The sequence below is a fragment of the Bombus fervidus genome, chromosome 2, assembly GCF_041682495.2.
Source record: "Bombus fervidus isolate BK054 chromosome 2, iyBomFerv1, whole genome shotgun sequence".
Taxonomy (NCBI): Eukaryota; Metazoa; Arthropoda; class Insecta; order Hymenoptera; family Apidae; genus Bombus; species Bombus fervidus.
The window spans coordinates 20,842,475-20,864,758 of NC_091518.1; the positions used below are offsets into that span (position 1 = coordinate 20,842,475).

The 22,284-nt window shown below is 35.7% G+C and overlaps 1 protein-coding gene across 2 annotated transcripts in view; it reads left to right on the top strand.

The window, feature by feature from the left end:
- LOC139996598 (alpha-tubulin N-acetyltransferase) overlaps positions 1-22,284 on the top strand; it is a 27,514-nt gene continuing 5,230 nt past the window's right edge. The window contains exons 1-4 of one of the 2 annotated variants that reach the window (XM_072021055.1): positions 1-971; positions 12,306-12,455; positions 15,410-15,581; positions 21,762-21,903. In XM_072021055.1, coding sequence (XP_071877156.1) covers positions 868-971; positions 12,306-12,455; positions 15,410-15,581; positions 21,762-21,903 — 568 coding nt within the window. In that variant the 5' untranslated portion in view covers positions 1-867. The remainder of the gene's footprint in view (positions 972-12,305; positions 12,456-15,409; positions 15,582-21,761; positions 21,904-22,284) is intronic. The other variant, XM_072021064.1, reaches the window with a different exon arrangement.

A 22,284-nucleotide genomic window follows, 5' to 3' on the forward strand; every position in this document is an offset into this window, starting at 1 on the left:
AAAATTGAACGTACCGCTGGCCAGTAAACTGTGAGACTTCCACCGATTCGTCAGGTGAAACGCCGTGTGATTATTAAATTTCTCTTTTTAATTGCACCATCGAATATCTTAGCCGTACGATAATTCACCGAAGTTATTCAACCATCCAAAAGTATCCAGCCATTTCGATGTGTTTCTTCGACGCGGTTAGCTGTCACATCGTCAACGATACAACAGCATATCACCTAACTTCTCTTGCAACTTACTCATTATTAGTCGTGTTAGTAAAAAAGCGACGTCAGAGCAGCTATGGATATCAGTTGGTTACGAATTGCGAAGTAAGTCTAACGTCCGTGTAGAACTGATCGATTCGAGGAAACGTTTGTGGTCTGATGTAAAGCATTCGTCATCGTGTCAAGGAAACTGGTCAGTTTCAAGTTGTCAGAAGCGTAATAAACAAGTTTCATTACAAACAAAACATCAAACACACGACATTAAGAACACAGAAATATTAAGAAACAAATATAGAAGTCATTATAAAGAATAGAACCACGTGACAACAAGAGACGTCGTGTGACAACGAGAGTGACACATAACAAACGATCGAACAGTTTGGTAATCAAGAAAAGCTGTTGGTGTAACATGAACAATTTTGATGAGCACAAAGTTATAATATCGTAATTCCCCCGGAAAAGATGCAGTGAAGTTGGCTCGGTGGATGCCATTGACCGCCATATTCAGGAGAATCGTTCGAGACAGTTTCGAAAAAAAACTGGAAGGTGGTAGATCGGGTAAAGTGACAGCAGCGTCGAAAGGTTAAGGACCCGTTCGTTGAACGTATTTTGCGACGTGGAAATCGCAGTGAAACGCAGTGAAAAACCTGTCGAGATGGAGTTCAAGTTCAACGTAAATAAACTCTTGCCCAGAAAGATCAACAAGGTCACGCATACCCTCATTCCAGAGGACTTCAGAGGTGATCGCCGTGAACTGAAGTGAGTGTTTCTATTATTATTATTATTACCATTCTATGACTTACATCTTTCTATTTGTTTACAATTTATAATCGTTGTATCTCTCAATATACTTCTATTTTGTCAAATCTCATCTTAAGAAATATCAAATTTTCACTGTAGCTTGTTATGCGAAAGAAAATAAGCTACAAATATTTGATTATACATTGGTTATGTGACAAATATTTCCAAATAATTGACGAACGAGAGCGTTAGGTGTGCGACAGCGAGAAAAATCGATACACCGTAAGAGGTTATTTATCGCGGTCGTCATCTTCAAGGTTATATCGTAATATGAAACATACACGTACTTTCACTTTACACCGATGACACCGGACATAATCATTTGTAGTAATTCTTCGCGTCCCAATCGCTTCCTGAAACATAATCAGTCCATACCTGGTGCGATGTAGATAAACTTATATTTGACACCGTCCAGCACATTGACACTGTCACATTGGCCGATATTGCTGCTAAATCGATGGCGAAAGTAAATGTCAATGAAACAAACACACGCGTTGGCGTGGCTCGAATTCTTCGAGGATATTTCCATCTAAGAATCGTTGTTACACGATACACGTAACGATTGTTGTTTTTTTTGAAATCGATTCTTTTCTCGTTATTCTTATGAAATTATTCAGTTCGAATAATTTTGTAATCTTGGATATTTTAATTTCGTGATAAAACATTTCATTTGATTTGCGGATATTTATAATATAAACATTTGCAATAATAAACAAAAGAATCATAAGAATTAAAATATTACCACGTTTTGATAATAATATTGTAGTAAATATAGTATTTCATTATAGACAAATTCTCATACTAAAATATAGCTTGGTCTTCAAAATGAATATGAAATTTTTGTATATATATTTATATAGTTTTTATACAAAGTATAATATATATAATAAAACATGATAACATAATAATTATATTTTGGTTTGTACGTTGTAATACAAAATCGTCCTGTTTTTACAAATATATTACATGTGTACTAATGAATATAAAAACAAAAGCAATTTATGTTGCAACTCAATCAATTATACTTTATATTATATTAGCTGCGTGTATCCGTCGTTGCTAGGGCTTTCGAAGGGGTGAATCTTTTGAATTCTGGAGTTTAGGGATTTTCAATCTCTTTTGATGAGCTGAATCTTCATAGAATTATTTTTTTAAATATTCATACCTTTCTTTAAATCCTTACTCGTCTAAATTTACTTCCTATTTTTTTTTAAGTTAATATTATAAACAACAAATTTTAATATCATCCAGAAAACAGCCATAAAATCTCTTAAAATCATTGAAAATTATTAAATTATTAAATTATTACTACACAATAAATTGCTTGGGCGTAAGACGAGTCTTAGGAATTATTTTAGGTATTATTTCTATGGTGTCGAAGAATATTCATACCAAATTTGATGCGGGTACGTTGAACGCTATAGAACACTTTGATAATCATGCATGCATACATACAAACATAGTTTGTCTTTTATATATACGTAGATTACATTTATATCGTTTATTATTGTAGTTCTTCCTGCTTTTTTTTTTTTTTGTTTTCGTTTTAGTTACATTGAAAATTTCTACGTTATCCTATGAATCTCTTCGTACTAATCAACGTGACAGAATACTCACTGCGCTAGTGATAAGGTAATCACACTCGTTTTATATATTACTTTACTTCGATCATACCAAAATGCATAATATTGGCGTATACTTATGCAGGGAAGAGCCATTTACCATGCATTGGCTGGAGGAAACCGGCCAGTTGCCTTTTATTGGCTTCCGATGGATCTAACATTTGCAAATCTAAAGTTTATTCACCAATAAACACATGTAATATTCCGTCGACTAGTGCACACGTAATAAGTCGACGAATACCGGTTAGGTTTCGCGCTCTTTTCATTTGCACGCAACCATTGCATAAGGAATATTTGAGAAAACTTGTACGGTAATCACGTTATAGGCGACACATGTAATTTTCTAGATTTCTTGCTCTTTTCAGCTGCACGAAATCGTTGCATAAGGAACAGCTGAGATAACTTATAGGATAATCACGTTATAGACGATGTACATAAAGGAATCGTATACGTCGTTAGCTCGGATGATGTTGGTTTCTGAGATAAACGTTCCGATGAATATGTTTGGACGTAAGACGTATGTAGTATCCAATATGAATATAATAAAAAATTTTGTTTTCTATCTTTTCATTCAAACGCCAATTTCGATCAAATTTCTACTTTTTATTCTGTTGATTTCTTTGTTTATTAGCCACTGAAGAGTTAGGTCCAATATAATAGCACGGTTATTAAAATACAACAATTTTGTAATTATTAAGCAAATAAATTGAAATGAAAAAGAAGATAAACGTATAAGCGTATATAGCTTTCAAGTTATCAGACACTATAGAGGGTTAAATTAATACACGTAAAGTGTATTTACAAAGCTTGGTTCGATTGCTGTGCATCAAAGAAACTATCTACACAAAAGAGTTGGTATAACGCAGAAAACACTTTGGTTTCACTCGCTTTGTCTCCACGAGACCCTACTCGTTTTATTGTTTGGAATCGTGGGCGTTTGGAACAGGGTTGCCGAGCAGCTGAAAATAATGCGCTAGGAAACAAATTACACCTGGTCCTTTAAGTTCTGTTTCCACTATATATATTACTTCGATGAAAATTATTTTCAAGCGTTTTTTACCTATAGACAGCACGTATTATTTCAAAGTAGTTGTTCAAAATACATATTCTAAAGTTGATAGAATGCGTTTAAATATTGAATTACCACGTTTAATTGAAACGCATTTTCACACTGTTAGAATGTTTAACGTTACATTAGAACTGAATTTCTTACGCTGGAATACTGTTTGCGAGTCTGCATTCTTGAACGGTGAGTCGGAACATTCACGGAAGTGTATGATGAAATATCACCATGGTTATTCTCTCTGTTCCCTGATTCCACAATCGTGATGGAAATCTCGATAAAAAGATATTTTCCTAACGCTATTTGCTCGCCATATCACGTGCATTCTAGGAATATAAGAAAATAGTGCCACTGAAATAAAACATGTCGCCGTTTTCTCCGAATGCTAGTTGCATGCTAAATCACCGCTCATTCGTGATATCGCGAAGATCTGAGTTCAGTGATTACTGTGATCTTAACTTTTTAATATTCCTCGTATGAAAATTACTGCCATAGTTCGCTAGAGTAGATGGTATTACGAACATGGGGCCTGAAGTTAAAATGTTAGAACACCTTGTAGTTTCCAAAAATATCACGCGTGACATTGACTTTGACAAATGCTAATTGATCTTCGATTGGACGTAGAATATACGAGATTTGGAGATAGAACGATAAACATGTTTCCACTTGGACGTACAATGTAAGAGATTTCTTGGACGAAGGATCTAAGAGACTTGGACTAAGGCTTAAAGAGTAACTCAACTTAAAGATTAAAAAATCCATTCAGAGATATACCTAATATATCTGTATACCTAGACCGTATATCTGACTTGGTTAGTTAGATTAGTATTTCTTGGAGCTCGAAGGATTTTATTAAAAATTTATATATATACACATTCAATGCACCAAGAACCCTGAACTTCTTCTTTCGAACTTTAGAATTCGACAAATACGATTAGAGCTATTTAAAGCACGTGCTATTCAATTCTATTTGAAACCATTCAGTACTCGAGGGACCTGTTAAAACTACTTGAGACCTCAAGTTACTACATATCTCAGTTATACTTTGTACAGGTCTGACTAGATTTATCCAAGTTGTAGTTATCTCCATGATATCAGCCTTTGTACTGTAACAAGTAAATTTGATCAGTACTCCTCGAGTCCTAAGTAAGACAGGAATTCTTTTGTTCCGAGTATTGACTCTGATCTTGATACCTTTGATCGCATTCGTCGTGCTCCATAGGCTCAGTTTGATCCAAATTTAATCCCAATCTCGTGCCATCAGATCTAACTGGTTCTGATAAAACTTATTACATAGGTCTATACGTAGCTTCATGGCTGATTATTTGCGACTATAATTATTATTTATTTAAGTTATGACGATTGCCTCTAAATTCATTTAAAGTGGATGATTAGAACCAGTGAGGGTTAGAGCCGAGATTCTCCTTCTAAATATTTATGAGCTCTTCAATTTCTGAATAACTGTAATAGGGTTTCTAAAGTAGTGGATGTCTCGGGCCAAGGTCAAGGTGTTCTAGGTAACTAAGGCTTGGCCACTCGTGCTACGAATGGCTTCAATGGCATCTCCCGATATCTAGGCTTCCGTAGAGGAGGACTTTCGATTTTTGAGTATCTTTAGCTACGTTGTCTCGTGTCCTAGATGAGTTGGGCCAAGTTTCTCGAATCCGAGCTGTTGACGTCGCGATCTCGGTTGGCTTTAGCCAGCTTTTCCGTGTACACGGTGCCAACGATATTTAGCGAGACGATACAGTCTCTAGAGTATCGTTAATAATTATTTCTATCTCTCGTGCGAGCTACTGAAATCGATGTCTCAAAGCTGCAAAATCTTCTCTAACATTAGCGATGCGTAGATATTTCCTGTATTTTTGAAACGTTGTTTTATAATCGCATGTCACTGTCACATAACAACGATATAAGATACAACGATACAAGAATCTCTTTCTTATTTCAAATCAAAAGAATCGAAAGATTAAATGCACAATATTGGTATTTAATTAAAGCCAAATTTAATATCTATCAATTTTAAATACTTTGAATAATTACGATATATACAATTAAAGTTGTAGAAATATTAATATCAATATTTATATCGATCAACTTACAAAGATTTACTCTGTGGGAAATTTGGAAATCTACCTACGAACCAAATAGTCTCAAGATTCTCGAGATCAGTTTTATCTTAGGTTCACATCCTCAAGAAAAGCAAGTAACATCCACGTCCTTCATCGAACGAGAACGAACGAATTTAATTACAATTAAAATTGTAGAAATATTAATACCAATATTTATATCGATCAACATACAAAGATTTACTCTGTGGGAAATTTGGAAATCTACCTACGAACCAAATAGTCTCAAGATTCTCGAGATCAGTTTTATCTTAGGTTCACATCCTCAAGGAAAGCAAGTAACATCCACGCCTTTTACCGAACGAAAACGAACGAATTTAATTACAATTAAAATTGTAGAAATATTAATATCAATATTTATATCGATCAACATACAAAGATTTACTCTGTGGGAAATTTGGAAATCTACCTACGAACCAAATAGTCTCAAGATTCTCGAGATCAGTTTTATCTTAGGTTCACATCCTCAAGGAAAGCAAGTAACATCCACGCCTTTCGTCGAACGAGAACGAACGCATTTAATTACAATTAAAGTAGTAGAAATATTAATACCAATATTTATATCGATCAACATACAAAGATTTACTCTGTGGGAAATTTGGAAATCTACCTACGAACCAAATAGTCTCAAGATTCTCGAGATCAATTTTATCTTAGGTTCACATCATCAAGGAAAGCAAGTAACATCCACGCCTTTTATCGAACGAGAACAAACGAATTTAATTACAATTAAAATTGTAGAAATATTAATACCAATATTTATATCGATCAACATACAAAGATTTACTCTGTGGGAAATTTGGAAATCTACCTACGAACCAAATAGTCTCAAGATTCTCGAGATCAATTTTATCTTAGGTTCACATCCTCAAGGAAAGCAAGTAACATCCACGCCTTTTACCGAACGAGAACGAACGAATTTAATTACAATTAAAGTAGTAGAAATATTAATACCAATATTTATATCGATCAACATACAAAGATTTACTCTGTGGGAAATTTGGAAATCTACCTACGAACCAAATAGTCTCAAGATTCTCGATCAGTTTTATCTTAGGTTCACATCATCAAGGAAAGCAAGTAACATCCACGCCTTTTACCGAACGAGAACGAACGAATTTAATTACAATTAAAGTAGTAGAAATATTAATACCAATATTTATATCGATCAACATACAAAGATTTACTCTGTGGGAAATTTGGAAATCTACCTACGAACCAAATAGTCTCAAGATTCTCGATCAGTTTTATCTTAGGTTCACATCCTCAAGGAAAGCAAGTAACATCCACGCCTTTCGTCGAACGAGAACGAACGAATTTAATTACAATTAAAATTGTAGAAATATTAATATCAATATTTATATCGATCAACATACAAAGATTTACTCTGTGGGAAATTTGGAAATCTACCTACGAACCAAATAGTCTCAAGATTCTCGATCAGTTTTATCTTAGGTTCACATCATCAAGGAAAGCAAGTAACATCCACGCCTTTCATCGAACGAGAACGAACGACAGGATCGACTTCCTCGATCACCTTGATTCTTCGTCGAACTTACGCTTACACGTAATATTTGCCCAACGAGGATCGCCCATAACATTAACCTACATAACATGAAATACATGTTCCGTAGATCGTGAAAAGTAAAACGGAGTAAGTCGCAAGGTAAAAGTTGCAGAGTATGGATATACATAATGATACACATGCAATAACTTATTTCTATAAGGAAAGTTCCCTTACGATATTCTTGAATTATTTTTCGTTCTTATTATTTAATAGAAATTTATATTTCAGGTGTATTTTCTGCTTATCTCATCGACGAACTAAATTTCCTATAAAATTCATCGTATTAAAAATAACGTATAATATGAAATACAGTGTGGATTATTAAGTACGAAGGATTAAACGATGATTTCCTCCCTATAAATCTCACGCAATTCCGTTCCACGTAGTTAGGCTATGGGGTTAGCAATCACTTCGTCATCGCACGGCACTTTATCGTGCCAATTTAAATCTCGCCTGTATTGTTCGAGCAAAGTAGCAAAGTGTGTTGTGTCAGCAAAGTAATAGGCACTTGTGATCGTAGCCGAACGTTTCAGGAGGGAAATTATCGAGACTTATCTGAGAAACATATTTGGTCGATGTCATTAACGATCAAGCTATATCGATAGTAAAATAGATTAAAGTAACATACTAAAAAATTGGCAAATATTTTGTCCCGTAAATGTGGTAAAGATAAAGCTTGAAATACTTTGATTTTAGAGGAATACAAATGTTTTTCTCTATTAGCACAATCTTTATTAATATTTACTTTGGTAGGATCTTTGAACTTTTATATCTCCATCTTGGTCTTGTTTTAGCATCGAAGAAGGTTCCCAACGTTTTAAGAAAATAAAGACGAAACAAGGAAATCATTGGATAATACCAACAATTTGCTCATATTCCTCTCAAATTCGGAATATTTTTCAACGTTGGAAGAATGGAATTGGCGAAAACGACTGAAGAAATGCAACAGACTCGAACCAAACTTCTAATCCGTAACATCTTCACGCTCGTGTTGATTCTATGTTTACAAAACTCGACTGGAAACTTTCCTCGCTGCTTTTTTCTAAAGTTAATGGAATCCGTAGATAATTAATAGTCGAAAGCAATTTTCTCTAGCCACTCGATAACAATTTTAGAAAACGAGTGCTCTACGATTTCACGGCGTCTATCGATTAAATGATTCACGTATCCGATACATATTCATGAAAACGATCTCTTATTTTCTCGTGAAAGTAGCGTTGAAACTTTATGATTCAGCTACTCCTATTTCTCCTTTATATCTTTCTTCCTTTTTTGCTTTTTAACCAATTGCTTCGCATGCTTCACGTTTTACTGGTTCTCGATGACGTTCCTCGGCGAGATTCCGAGTAAAAGTTAATGCAAGCTGGTCTCGTGCCTCGATGAAATATTGCTGATAAAACCTCAACGACATTCTTAATACGCTCGACTACGTATTTCAGCATTCCTGATAAGTGTTTCAAGATTACCATTCCGGATTTAACGTTATTCCGATAGCCGCAATTTAGTTTCTTCCGTCAGGACGTATTTTAATGGGTTTTTGCCATTCGTTTACTACGAGACAATTCGAGAAGAATAATTTTGTATTTACTCATCGCTACTTTACATAGCGAGACACGATTTTTAATAGCACGCGAACAGATTTCCAGACAAGTATTCATGGTCAGCCGAGATTGTTTGCGTTCTTTGCGAGATTCCCATGTGATAATGGGAAAATATATTTTAGTTCTAGCGCTCAGCTGGAATACGAAATGTTTTAATGGATTTCTTGTCTCTCCATATGCATGCACAAACATCAGCGCGGTGTCGATTTTAATGTCTTTTCGAGTACATTCGCTCGATAATATTTGTTCTAGAAACCTTTACTTTAACGATTGCGAAATACAACATCGCGGCTTTGTATGCCCGGAGAGGAATAAACAAAAGGACAGATTATAATTATTACAATTCGTTGATAGTGAAATTAAAAAGTCCTTTTATATTTATACCAACATGTACAAATTTGTCTTCTCGATCCTTTGATCCTTCGCGTGACCAATACGGTCTAAGAAATCATTCACAAGATGCTTATTATTTTGAGAGAATAGTTCGATCTTCTAGGCTTTAGAATTCAACACGCAAAGGCAGAAGATAGACAAGAGACGATGTTTAACCGTTTGAGTCTCAGGGGTCTTTGAAAAAACGGGGTCGAAAAATCCCGAACAGCGCGATAGCGCTTGTCTTAGTCGATTGCGAAGAGAAACAAGCTCGTCGTATTTGTTATTTTTGTAAAATACATCTATATTATTATATACGCGTACTATTAGTTTATAAGTATTTCAAGTTCAATAAAAATTATTGAGGAGATGACAATGAAATACAAAATACCGTTAGTCGTCCGTAGCGTTCGAATGTACCGAGATTTTTCGACACAAAATGTGAACAGCGCGATCGCGCTGCTTGGGACTGAACCGGTTAAAATTACAAAATCGTTTACGCTTTCGCGCTACTAATTTTCTTACGTCATTAAGCGTGTTTTTCTTAATGGAATCTAAAGAGAGGTTGAAGCGTACAAATCGAAGGACTGGTAGAAAGGAAGGAATTATCAGATGAAAAGTTTGGTATCGGCAACCCCTCGAACGGGTTAACGCGATCGATCATCGACGCTTAATTTGATTAATTTGATGCAAAGTCGCTGCTTCTGTTGTCCTTATGAGGCGCGTGGTAGACTCGCAGCTGATGCCAACGATCACGTGCGATCATCCTCGCAATCATCCATTGCCGTTGTATTTAATGTCTCTACATAGCGCAGGCAGGATAATCGATGTACATTTGCATTGCAAAATAATATCACATTGGCGCGACGCCAGTGCCGCAATTGGGTCGTATCTTATAACGAATTAACTTATGGTACGTGAATATACGGTATAACGATAAATTTGATGACTTGAAACGGTTTATAATAAGCGTGTTACGAGGAGAAGTTAAAGGTGTACATGTAAGACCGTGTCATGGACAGATGCTGTTACCATTTTAGAGTGTCCTTTATTTACTTCGATCGACAGGTGGAACGTGCCATCGGTTGCACGCGTTTTCAGTTTCCTGGACAGGCGCGCGGAACCAGAAGACAAACCGTACGGTCAAGTCTTGCTGACTCAGACGCTAATTTCGGACCGACGACGTATAATCACATTGCGTAATCGATTTACGAGCTATCGTGAAAAGGGCTAAAGAAAACACGTTGAATGGACTTGTTGTGTTTTGTAATCGCGTGATCAAACGACCGAACAATACGCGTGATCGCGAATCGCGTAAAAATAATTTGTAAACTAACGAACGTGAAGCGTGGGGTAGAATTATCGTTCGGATAAAAGTGGCGAGCCACTTTAACACGGAGATTTGTTACATTAGTTTACATTTACATTAGTTTAGTCATTAGAAGAGACACACGCGTGTAAGCGAAACACATTTTAAAGATAATATTTTTACCGTTCAGACACTGAAAGCTAATAAAATTCGACGGATAATTTAAGAAAGAAAGTTGTTAATAGGGTTCGATCGTTTGATCTATCAAATTGGCAATTACAACGGATCGAATGCTTAACTGCGGTTACCAATTAGCAAAGCTAATTGGATTACCATCTTCCATAATAATTTATAATTGAATAAAATAATCAGGTATTAATCTATTTTAAATTTGATTCGAGCAAATTGAACTGAGCGTGATTGGAAAAGTACGTAAGAATAATTGGATTTCTTTCAAGTGTTTTGAAAAATTGTCCACATTGACTGATTTAATCAAAACAATTTATATCGTTGATTATATTTCACGATACCAAGAAAATTTGGATAAGATTTATTGTCTGCTAATAGAATAAGCGTTGTTGTATAAAGAAGGAAAGAAAGAATCTTTTAACAACGTATACTGCAAAATTGTCTTTTATCGATAAATAATCTACTTTCTTTGATCAAGTCTAAAGGTCAAGTGGAACGAAAGATGGAAATTGTATTATCTCTGGTGCTTAGCAACGATCCAATTTCCTGCAAGCCAGACTTAATGCATTTCTTGGAATAAACCAATTTTGCGATTCTACGTATAGAAGCTCGTCGAATACAACAACGTTTGTTTATCATTTGTGATAAGAACGAAAATTTATCGTACGCGCTCGATATCAAATTTAATATTATCCAAGTTCGTGGCAATGTCTAAATTACAATTTAAGTTGAAGTTAAAATCTAAGTTACGTTTGAACTTTCTAATACGCCTCAAATCGTTCGACTCGTAACTCTTGGTAAATTTAATGGAATTATATAGCGAAAGGAAAAAGAACAGACTTCTTTGACCAGACCTAACGAAATAAAGAAAGAAAAGAGAACCGCGAAGAAAGTAGAACGGTTGTTTCGTGCTATTTAAGTTGTAAACCACGCCTTCCAATTTACGACAACGTCCAAGTGAATATGTAATTGGGAAATCCAGGCCGAATTATCAACAAACTGTCTTTTTCCCTTCGAAAATATTTTACGTTACGTACACGTGCGAATTTATCGTTAGTAGTTTGTACATTTTTATGCAAATATTTTTGTTTATCAAAACGACTAGAGAGACGGCACTTTGATAGAAATTTTACATATTTTTGTGTATCTATTTATTTTTAAAAGCGCGTTCTAGTCCAGATCGTTCGAAACATCAATTATTCGAAATTCTATTGGATGATTCTGCCAGAATGAATATTCTCTAATATTTTTGTTATGTTTTTTCAAACGTTGTTACATTATAAAATATTAACTATGTGTTATTATATTATAAATGCGTGCGAATCCACGGTTGTTACGGTCTGATGGGAAAAATCTTGGGGAAAAGAGATTTAAGCGGAAGTGATTGTACATATCGATTTTTAAAAATAAATAAAATGATGTAATTATTTCTTTTTTCAGCGAATGTCAGAGGCAGTTAAGCAGAGTTCTCGACGACATGGGCGAGGCTTCTGCCAGAGCCCAAGGTCTCAACAAGTCAATAACCAGCGCCGTAAAACTTCGAGATACTGACCATGTTGTTTATTTATTAGTCGACAATGAAGCTAACAAGTAAGTTTTTTAAACCTTCTTTAATACTATTTCTGCTATTTATTATTTTTGCGATTTTATATTTAGTCGATTTTATGTCATCGGTTAAGTATACAAATTACAGTTCCTTCGATACTCCTCGATATCAACTTGTATTTCCCTCGAATAGAAAAGACGAAACTTCTAAAAGCTGCGGTCTTCGCACACTTTGAAATTTCTATTACTATTACGTCGAAGAATTTCAATCCTCTGCCATCGACAATTCTATCGAAGTTTGGTTTGTTCGCTAAACGCTCATCTATGGACGATCATAATTTCTCTATTTCTTCCAATCCAATAGTTTTTCGCAACGATACGTTTGAACGAAAGGACGAAAGATTGTCAATGTAGATTAAAAAACCCCGAGTTTTCCAAAAAGGAAAGCGCAATCATCGCTGCCGGATGAAGAAATACTACTTCGAAGACTACTCGATCTGATTGCTTTCGTAAGAACTTGGACAAACGACGAAGACCCTCTTGGAAAGCGCAACCCGAAGCAGAGGACGAAAAGGAAGCTGTATTTACCAGGATAAAGGGTTTCGTAGCGTGCAAAATGGTTGGCCGATCGATACGTCTGGTGTCTCCTCCCCTAGAGGAATCCAGCTTCCCCATCCTCGCACAATCCAACCGCTGTATACCGTCATTCAAAAACTATTGTTCGTACTTAAATAGAGGATAATTCGACTCTTCGCTTCTGTTAACCAGTTAACCTGTTAACTGCGGAGTTTACTTTCAAAAATCCCTCACGAGGCGAGCAGATAAAATCAAGCAACGACGAGTATACACGTCGACCGCGGAGTAATTGCTTGTATTATACATTTTTGCGAAGAAAGTGAAGAAAAACGAAGGGGAAGGATTAGATTTTTATTTGGTAAAAGATTAACAATTCATTGTCGAAGAAAGGTATTGACGTTAAATATTGAAAAATTGCCAGAAAGTAATAAAGCAAAGTACAGAAAACAGTTTGGGAATAATTTCCATTGGGGAAAATAATCAACTCGATTTATTAAAAACATATGACAATGATCGATATACCAAAGAGAATAATTAAATAATCGAACAGTTTCTTTTTTATAAAATACATAATGATTTTACTGAGAGTAAACATACCGCTAAATGTCATTTATATTACTCTATGCTAAAACTTGGAGTTTTTATAGTAAATGGTAATTTTTTACTTTACACGTTGAGTATACACGTCAACCACAGCGAAATAAAGTTTTGGATTGACGTGTATACACGTCGAACGTAATTAACTGGTTAAGCGATTATCAATAGCGTGGTAATGTGTCATTACCACATGCTCATGTGACATTACATGCTCTTTTATCAGACATTACATTGAATCTCATTGTTATTTGAAATTCTCACGATTCTTGATAATCCGAGTGTATACAATTCTGGCGAATTTTCAGAGAACGTATGTCATTATTTAGGAATAATTTCTTGAAAGTTTCGCCAACATTAGCCAAAGCTGTCCCGTCAACCGAGGCTTCGACTTGTTACGAATCCATCAATTTTGTTTCGTAATCTCTTTGATTTATGCGAACTTCCATTTAAAAAGATTGTAAAAGTGTCTGAATAATCACCTTCGTAACAGTTTCTTCGTATGTCTTGAGCGTTATTACAACAATGTATAATCTAAACGTTTTAAAGCATTTTGTATGCAATTTTTTACTCGAACTCCAGATCGAAACAAACTACCTATGCATAAAGCTATGTAAAATCGAAGGTAGTCGAATAACAGCGAAAACTGCGAACGATCGTCGACTTAAGAACAGCATACGGTGTATGTACGCGTAAAGCGTTTTATATTCCGTTTCTTCTTATCATAATCGCGGAGATAACTATATGCTGGTACTGTGGCGTGTGCGCAGAGACAATAACTGGCTCGTGAAGTTTTCAAGTTACTTTTCACGCTGTTGATTAATTACCGAAAATACCGAAAGTACGCTGAAATTCCCATCTTCAGGACGAAGCCAGTTTAACCGAGATACGATCGACCTGGCTTGGGTTACACGATTCGTTATAACAATGGTGGATCATGGATATCGTTAATAGACGAGGAAACCAGGTAGCGTGAGAAAGTCTGTGCTCGTTACGTTGATGTGAAAAAAATTTGAAATCGTAAATTATAGTTTGTAACGACTGATAAGTGAGGTTTCGTTGTATTATATCGTTGCGAAACACTTGATGATTATTGCGTGCAAGAATTTTCGAACAGCTTTTCTCCATCGATATCGTTAGCTATCATTAGTTTCGCACGCGTCTGTCTTTTAATTTATAGAAATGAATTTATTGATTATATTTATAAATTTGTAGGGAACATTTCGGACGAAAATCTGAGATACACCGCAACATCGATGGAAAAACTGTAATCTGTTCATTTATGAAAATACCTACATATTTGGAGAAACGAATTCGGTTTTAATCTAAAACAAGAATCCGATGTACTTGATAGTAGTAAACATTGCCATTTCAGTTTAAAGATAAATTCTGATTCGCTTATCTATAAATATATCCGTTTAAGAAAATTAATTTATTAATTATACTTATGATCTACGATTCATTTGTAATTTATAATAATCCGCAATTTGAAACAAGAGTCTAACATACACCATAGTAACAGACATCACCATGTCTATTGGAAAACAAAGTGTAATTTTTAAACTCGAACTTATTTCTCTTCGCAAAGTTGTCGTACAGCGAACAGATGTAAGGTGTAAATAGCAATTTCGCCGGGGAACAGCTCCCCGAAAACAGCACAGTGACGAATACGATGGTCCAATTCTTAGCTCCGTTACGAACTTCCTCGAGTCACTGATCCCCGTGTTTTGTTTCGCTCTATCTACGTCTAGGAACGCGAACCACGAATGGACCGCAGCCGTGAATCATCATCGAGTAATATTACGTACAACGTTCCTTCGATTTTGCAGCGGACTGGGCAGCGTGGTGGGATTGTTGAAGACCGGATCGAAGAACCTCTTCATGTTCGACGAGACTGGCGCTCATTATCAGCTGAAGCCAAGATGCGTTTTGGACTTTTATGTTCACGAGTCACGGCAACGCATGGGTCTTGGAAATATTCTCTACCAGCACATGCTCTCCGTAAGTGGATTATGTAATCGTTAAATTAATGACATTTCGTATGAATGATTTTAGTTTGGCGGAAGACTCGCGTGCAATGGAAATTTCAAGCTCAGGTAGCTTTCTCAAAGGAAAAACGAAGGGATCTGATATTGGTAGCGAACAAGTTCTGTTTTATTTACATATAGGTCTAACGTCGCATCAACCGCGAGATTATTAGCTGCGGAGGCGGATATGCTTGAAGCTTCGCGTCAATTAAACGAGAAAAGTTTCGTTCGCTTTGAATTGTTTATGAAATTTATATTTGTACGAACATAAGTGAGAAGCTACGATCTAGACGCAAATTTGTTTGTTTCATTCGCTAGATAGTAGTTTGTAGAATATAGTTTACAGTTTGTAGAATTGCGTATGAAACTAGTGGCTTTAGTTGGCAGAAGACTACGCTGGAATACGAATAAAGCTCGTATGGTATTTTCGAAGGAACTGCGAGAAGATTCGACGTTGATAGGAAAAGAAAGATTTGTTCGAGGCGCTTTGGATTACTTGTGAAATTCGTATTTCTATGGAAACGGAACTAGAAAATTGAGACGTAGAGATTCGTCTCACCTATTAGATATCGTTACAGGTACGGTATTTTGCATATTTTTGCACGTTGTACGCATCTGTTGCACTTTTAAAACAATTTGGTACTTTGAATGGAAATTTGCATAAATTTATAGAATTGCTCGTTGAATTAGTGATTTCAATCGATAGGAGACCGACGTGGAATGGAAGTTTGAAGCTCAGGTAGCGTTTCTAAGAAGGAATTTGGATTATTTATGAAATTATACATTGAATTAACGACTTTAGAACGAATGTTCTTAACTGGCAAGAAACTCGGATGGAATGAAAATTTAAAAGTCAGATAGTAATTTTAATAATATCAATTAAAAACAGAAATTCATTATATTTTATGTTATCTACAAATCAGAGATATAATTAATGATACAAACAATTTAAATACCTTGAGTTAATATATTGAACAGCGTGTATGGTAAAAATTATAGCCTAGGTGTGACGAATATGTCGTTGAACGTGTTAAACGATACGGATAATCATAAATATGTTAATCTAGTTTTAATACAAATCTCCTTTTAGTCTTTTGTGTGTATGTGTATACGTTGAGAACCATTGTCATCAGAGAAACAAGAATTATTCGCAATATTTCAAAACTATTAATTATTCGGTTTTTGCTATTCAAATTACAAATAGCTAATTTATGAAACGCTAATAAATAGCGAAAATAAAAAAGAGAGAATTTCACGCTTTATTCATATCTATTTAATAACTATTATTAGCTTCAAGATTTTATGTAGCATTTTTACTATCTCGTTTGTTTACTTATTATCAAAATAACGTTCGCAACGTATGCAACATTGGATTTGTGATAATGTCAATGAATTTATTAGGGCAAAAGGAGTAGAATGGAACGAACGAAGAATCGGCGTTCGTGTTTGGTATACCAGATTTTTTCCTCCGCTCTGTTATGGTCGCTGCGCTTCTGTCAGAATCACAGCAAGTGCTGTTGGCTTGCGAACTCACCTCGTGTTCCTGTGCACAGTACTCGACTAACACCAGATTGCCAACCGGTGCGCGGTACTTTTCCGTAATTAAAGCTTATTAGCTTCGGTTCACGACATTTTATAGAACCTGCTGTTGACATACGAACCGTACCTTTCTCCTTTCTTGTTCGAAATTTCAATCGCAAAGAGTATGCACAATTTTGCAAATAGAAAAAGAGAAACTCGCTACTTAACGCGTTCTGGATTAATAATCTGTATTAATATCTAACACGTTCGTTGCATCACAGGTATTTGCCAATATCAATACCTTTTATATATGTGTAAAGTTTCACGTTGCACGTGAGTTTGTTATACAACTTTTCTTTCCAAATTCTCTTCGTTTTTTATCGATATTCGGCATCTAAATTAACATTATCACGTTTATCAGGATCTACGTAAAAGCAAAGCCCATACGTTCCAATTCAAATGCAAGATACGAGCAACGAATATGTTAATCAAGGCAAACGCAACGGAAGATCAATGTTGCAAGAACAGCTGAAATTCCATTCTTCTCTAATTACATGTTTTAATGCAACCATCCTAAACGTTCGCTCTTCTCGGGACACGCAAGATGTTCATTTACGTAGCGTCTGACTTACATAAATTTTATCGCGTCAATCATCGTACGTGTCTATTTTGTTTACAAAATTATTCTTCCATTTCAGAGTTATAGGTCGTCTAAAGAGATCGTAAACGATGGAAATAGAGAAGGGGAGAATTTTTTAACGTAATCGTCCTAAACTGTTCCTGCTTTAAAAATACGAAAGTATTAACCCGTGCCGTATCAAGTTTATTTTTAAATTTTATCGCAATTTTATTTTAAATTTGTATCCAACCATGTAATCTTTTAATCTCGTCCAACAATCCCGTTGTTACTTAAAAAAATCCTTCTTCTGTCTTAGAGTCGTGGAATCATACGACGTCTGCAACGAATTAAACTTTGCAAGTAGCCGTCTAAAGAGATCGTCAAAATGGAAAATAAGAAAGGGAGAGAATCCTTCAACGCAACGTTCCTAAACTTTTCCTTCTCGCAAAACGCGAAAGGTGTTAATTTGGCGTTGCGAGAAGGAAATTCCGTTTCGCGCACTGCTGCTGATTCTCTTGTGTTAACGTTTCCCCTTCGCTCTGTTCAATTTCGTTTGCCCACGAGCATGTGCGAAACGACGATGTTTCGTAACGTTCGACTTAACGAGCAACAGCACGATTTTGCGTAAGATTTCCATGGAAGTGGTCTGGATCAAGATCGCTGGGACGCCTTTCTGCTTTTACTCGGGAAGTAATTACGTCTCGTTTACACCGTCCAACACGGTTCACATCCTTTACGTGTGGGTGGATAGCGATTTCGTACGCAGAACACGAACTCGTGTAAGCTGTTCGTTCTTTAACTCTGCCACTCTTAACGCCGACTATAGTCGGTATCCGTGTTAGGAGACCTGTGAATACGAACGTCGATTATAGTCGCCACGTAACGAACCATGACTGCTACCGTCGATCATCGGCGCTCAGGTAATGATTAGACCGCGGATGCTTATGCAAATTTTACAAACTTTTACCTAGTAAATATCATAACGAGTATCACGTTTTGCATACTTTATATAGCTTTTTATATCACGTACATTTGTATGTATTTGCGTATTTTTAGAATTTTGAATTTTCCATCGACGCATAAAAATCCCGTAGTCTGGTCTAGTAATAATTTATTCGATACCAATTACGTAAGACGACCATCTGTACTGTTATTTCGATCATCGTACTGCAAAATGTGTATGAGTTGTACTTGAATTCGTATACTGATTTCGTACTGCGTTTAGTGCATGTGTACTGCCTTGTACTGTTTTTTGTTATTTAGAAAGAATAGTCGTTGAACCGTAGGCAAATACCGATACTTCATTCGCATAGGTTTCAATCGATTCTTTGGCGTTTAATTCGAACACGACGAACGTTCCTGTATTATATTAATATCTGCACTCTGTTTCTTCATATTCTAAGGTAATCGAATTGTATAAATTGTAACCGAAAGATTTTAAACGTCGATTTGCAAGCGTCGATGTTACTTTTCTCTACGCACAGTGAATATTCGCGGCGAAGTCGCTGGTACAATAATACGTACATAGGAGTCGTACTCACGGCTATGTACGTCGTAAAGAAAGGGTTAAAGATACGCTCGGATACTTACAAGTTACAACTACCAGACTTCCGTTCTCTTCCCACCTTCGATAACAGACATTCCCGACGTCTGAAACGATACCATCGCGATAGTCTGGCAGATAGCTTATTTCGAACAAAATCAAATATTTCGGCTCTTTTTCGCCGAATAGTCATTTAACGTATATATAATACGATATATTAATTAAACGCACAGCGATACCTAAACGGATACCGATCGTACGAACGAATCCAATTAAAGCTGTAATTGATGATAATTAAGTTCTCGTCTACGTTGCCGTATAAAAGTATGGATTAGAATTAATTAATGGAGTCAATAGCGATAATTATTAATGCCATCGCGAATTGGTTCAAGTATTAAATTAATTATATATAGTTTAAGTTAATTTATCATGGAGTCAGTGGCAATTAACGAATAGTAGATCGATATAGGTAGTCTCAGAAGTCTTCTTATAATTTCAATTTAGATTCTTCCTTGTTGAAGTTGAAAAATTTATGTAATCTTTCACCCTGCGTAGGTTGCAAGGATATATAAAAACAGAGGAATGACAGAACGAGAGGGAAAGTGTTCACAGGTTGGTTAGAGTAGGATGAGAGAGAGAGAGAGAGAAAAAGGAAAGAAAAGCTGAAAGGTGGAAAGAAGAAAGGAAAGGAAGGAACGGTAGAGATAAAAGGAAAAAGACAAAGCAGCAGGAGGAAATAAGAAAGAAAGGATGAAAAGAAAAGAGAATCCCTTGGTACTCGTTTACCTTTGTCCCTGCTAATTGCGTAATTCTAGCAGGAATGATCCGATACCTATTTGTTTTTATACAAAGATCGATTAACACAGATGAACACTGACGTTCATACAGATGAAAGTTACTGTGTCGTTCGTTGTTAGATACATTATCGCGTACGATGGCATTTTCAAAGCTCCGATCTTCACAGAATTAAATACAAATATATCAACGAACTTCGATCTCTTACGCGTATTTCTTTCATCGATCTCATTATATATTCCAAATTCGTTGCTGCGTGTAATAGGAATTTTATCTTCTCGTCGATCGAACATTTACAAGGAAAGATCATGTTATACGGCATGGTGAAATTATTTAACGAAATTCCAACAAATTAATTTGTTTCGAGCGATAATTAGGAATAAGAGAAACGACGCGAGAAGCGCCAAGTCGACGTAAGAAGCAACGTGTTACTATACGTGTACCGTTACACTACAGCGATCTAAATGAAGGATTTCTTATTTTTTCGTGCAGTTGAAACGGCACACAGAGCGGAACGTAAGACGACCGAACACAAAGCCAGTCCTTAAACAGAGTAACGAGTGGCCTCTTTTTCCTATCCTTCTTTCAAAGTCCCTGCAACCTGTTTCTTGCCCGTGCACGAATCGATAGTAATTTTCTTTGGATTCTCGTGGAACGACCGGCGCTCGAATCCCAAGTTCACCGACGAAATCGTGGCTCGCGTGCAATTCTCTAATCACCGTTTCTCAACCTAACTGTACGTGTAACTGTCCATTGTCGAACGTTATATTCTCATGCCATCTTTGTAAATTGCACTTATTTCCTTATAGTCCGACACATTCCTTCGATGTCAGTTTAAATGCATTCTTCGGTACTTACTGTATTATTATTAGAGACTGTAAGAATGCATAGCGCGCGTAAGTATACTTAAGTACTATAAGTATATAAGTGCTACAAGTATATTAAACACTATAAGTACTTAAGTATATAAAAATAGTCAGATATATATATATAAGTAAATATTCGAAAACATGCAAGTATACTAAAACGCGTGTACCATTTCTTCGAATATCTAACAAATTTTGTTTCAATTAAGAGGGAGAGTTAAGAAAACAAGTAGGAAGATATTTGAAAAAATAGTTGATAGTTTATTTATCTTTTCATTTGTAATACCGTAATTTCTTAATTTTCCCTGTATTTCATGGCGCTCGTCTTTATTCGTTCACTTCTTTCGTTATGCCGAATAATTTCTTACGTACTGTACAGAATAGAAAATACAACGAAATATATCGAAAAATATTAATCGGAATAATTTTCGGTCACGAGATTGAGAACGCTAGATTAGATTTAACGTGCAAAGAGATTAAAGCCGACGTTAGATATCAAGAGAAAATACTCGCACGCTTACGACAGCTAATTTCGTGACTTGTTCCCGATAAGAAACAACACCGTACAGGCTACTGTGGCAAATTAGTGGACGGCCTTAAAGAGGAGCGTGACAAAAGGTCATTATGCGTGGGTTTTACGGTTGCAGGTAACCCGAAAGGTGACTGAACTCGTTTAGATTAGACGGAATATAAAATAGGAATCATAATGTAGTAGAGGGTCAATGAAATATCAAATTATTTGAAATTATTCGAATTTGTTTTCTATATATTTTCACGGTAATAATGCTTCTTGCCATTTTTACTTTTCAGGAAGAGAATATTAGGCCTGTGAAATTGGCGATCGATAGACCTTCGGAGAAGTTCTTAGCCTTTCTAGACAAATACTACGGTCTCTCGAAGATTATTCCACAGAACAATAAATTTGTCGTTTTTCAAGGATTCTTTGACGACGGTACGTACCTTTTTCTTCCTTAAATTTCCTCGAATCTTTCAAATTTCATGGTATCCGATGTTTCATTTAGAAACGATCTCAGTTAGGAAAAATCAGTAGAAAGAACGATAGGGTAGTGTAAAATACGATAACGTAATTATTACGTACACATAATTTTTATTTGACTTATTCGTAGAATTTTACTTCTTACGTAGAATCTTCTTCTTTCTCTTATAAAATTTGTCTAAAATATTACCCATGCAATTGGAAGAGAGAAGATAGAAGAATCGAAGGAAACGATGAAAAGAAACCCCCCGATGAATTCAGAAATATTGCAACACTTTGGTCTTACTATCCTGTACCTGTGATCGCTAGGCTGCGGATGTTTATGCAGTTTAATAT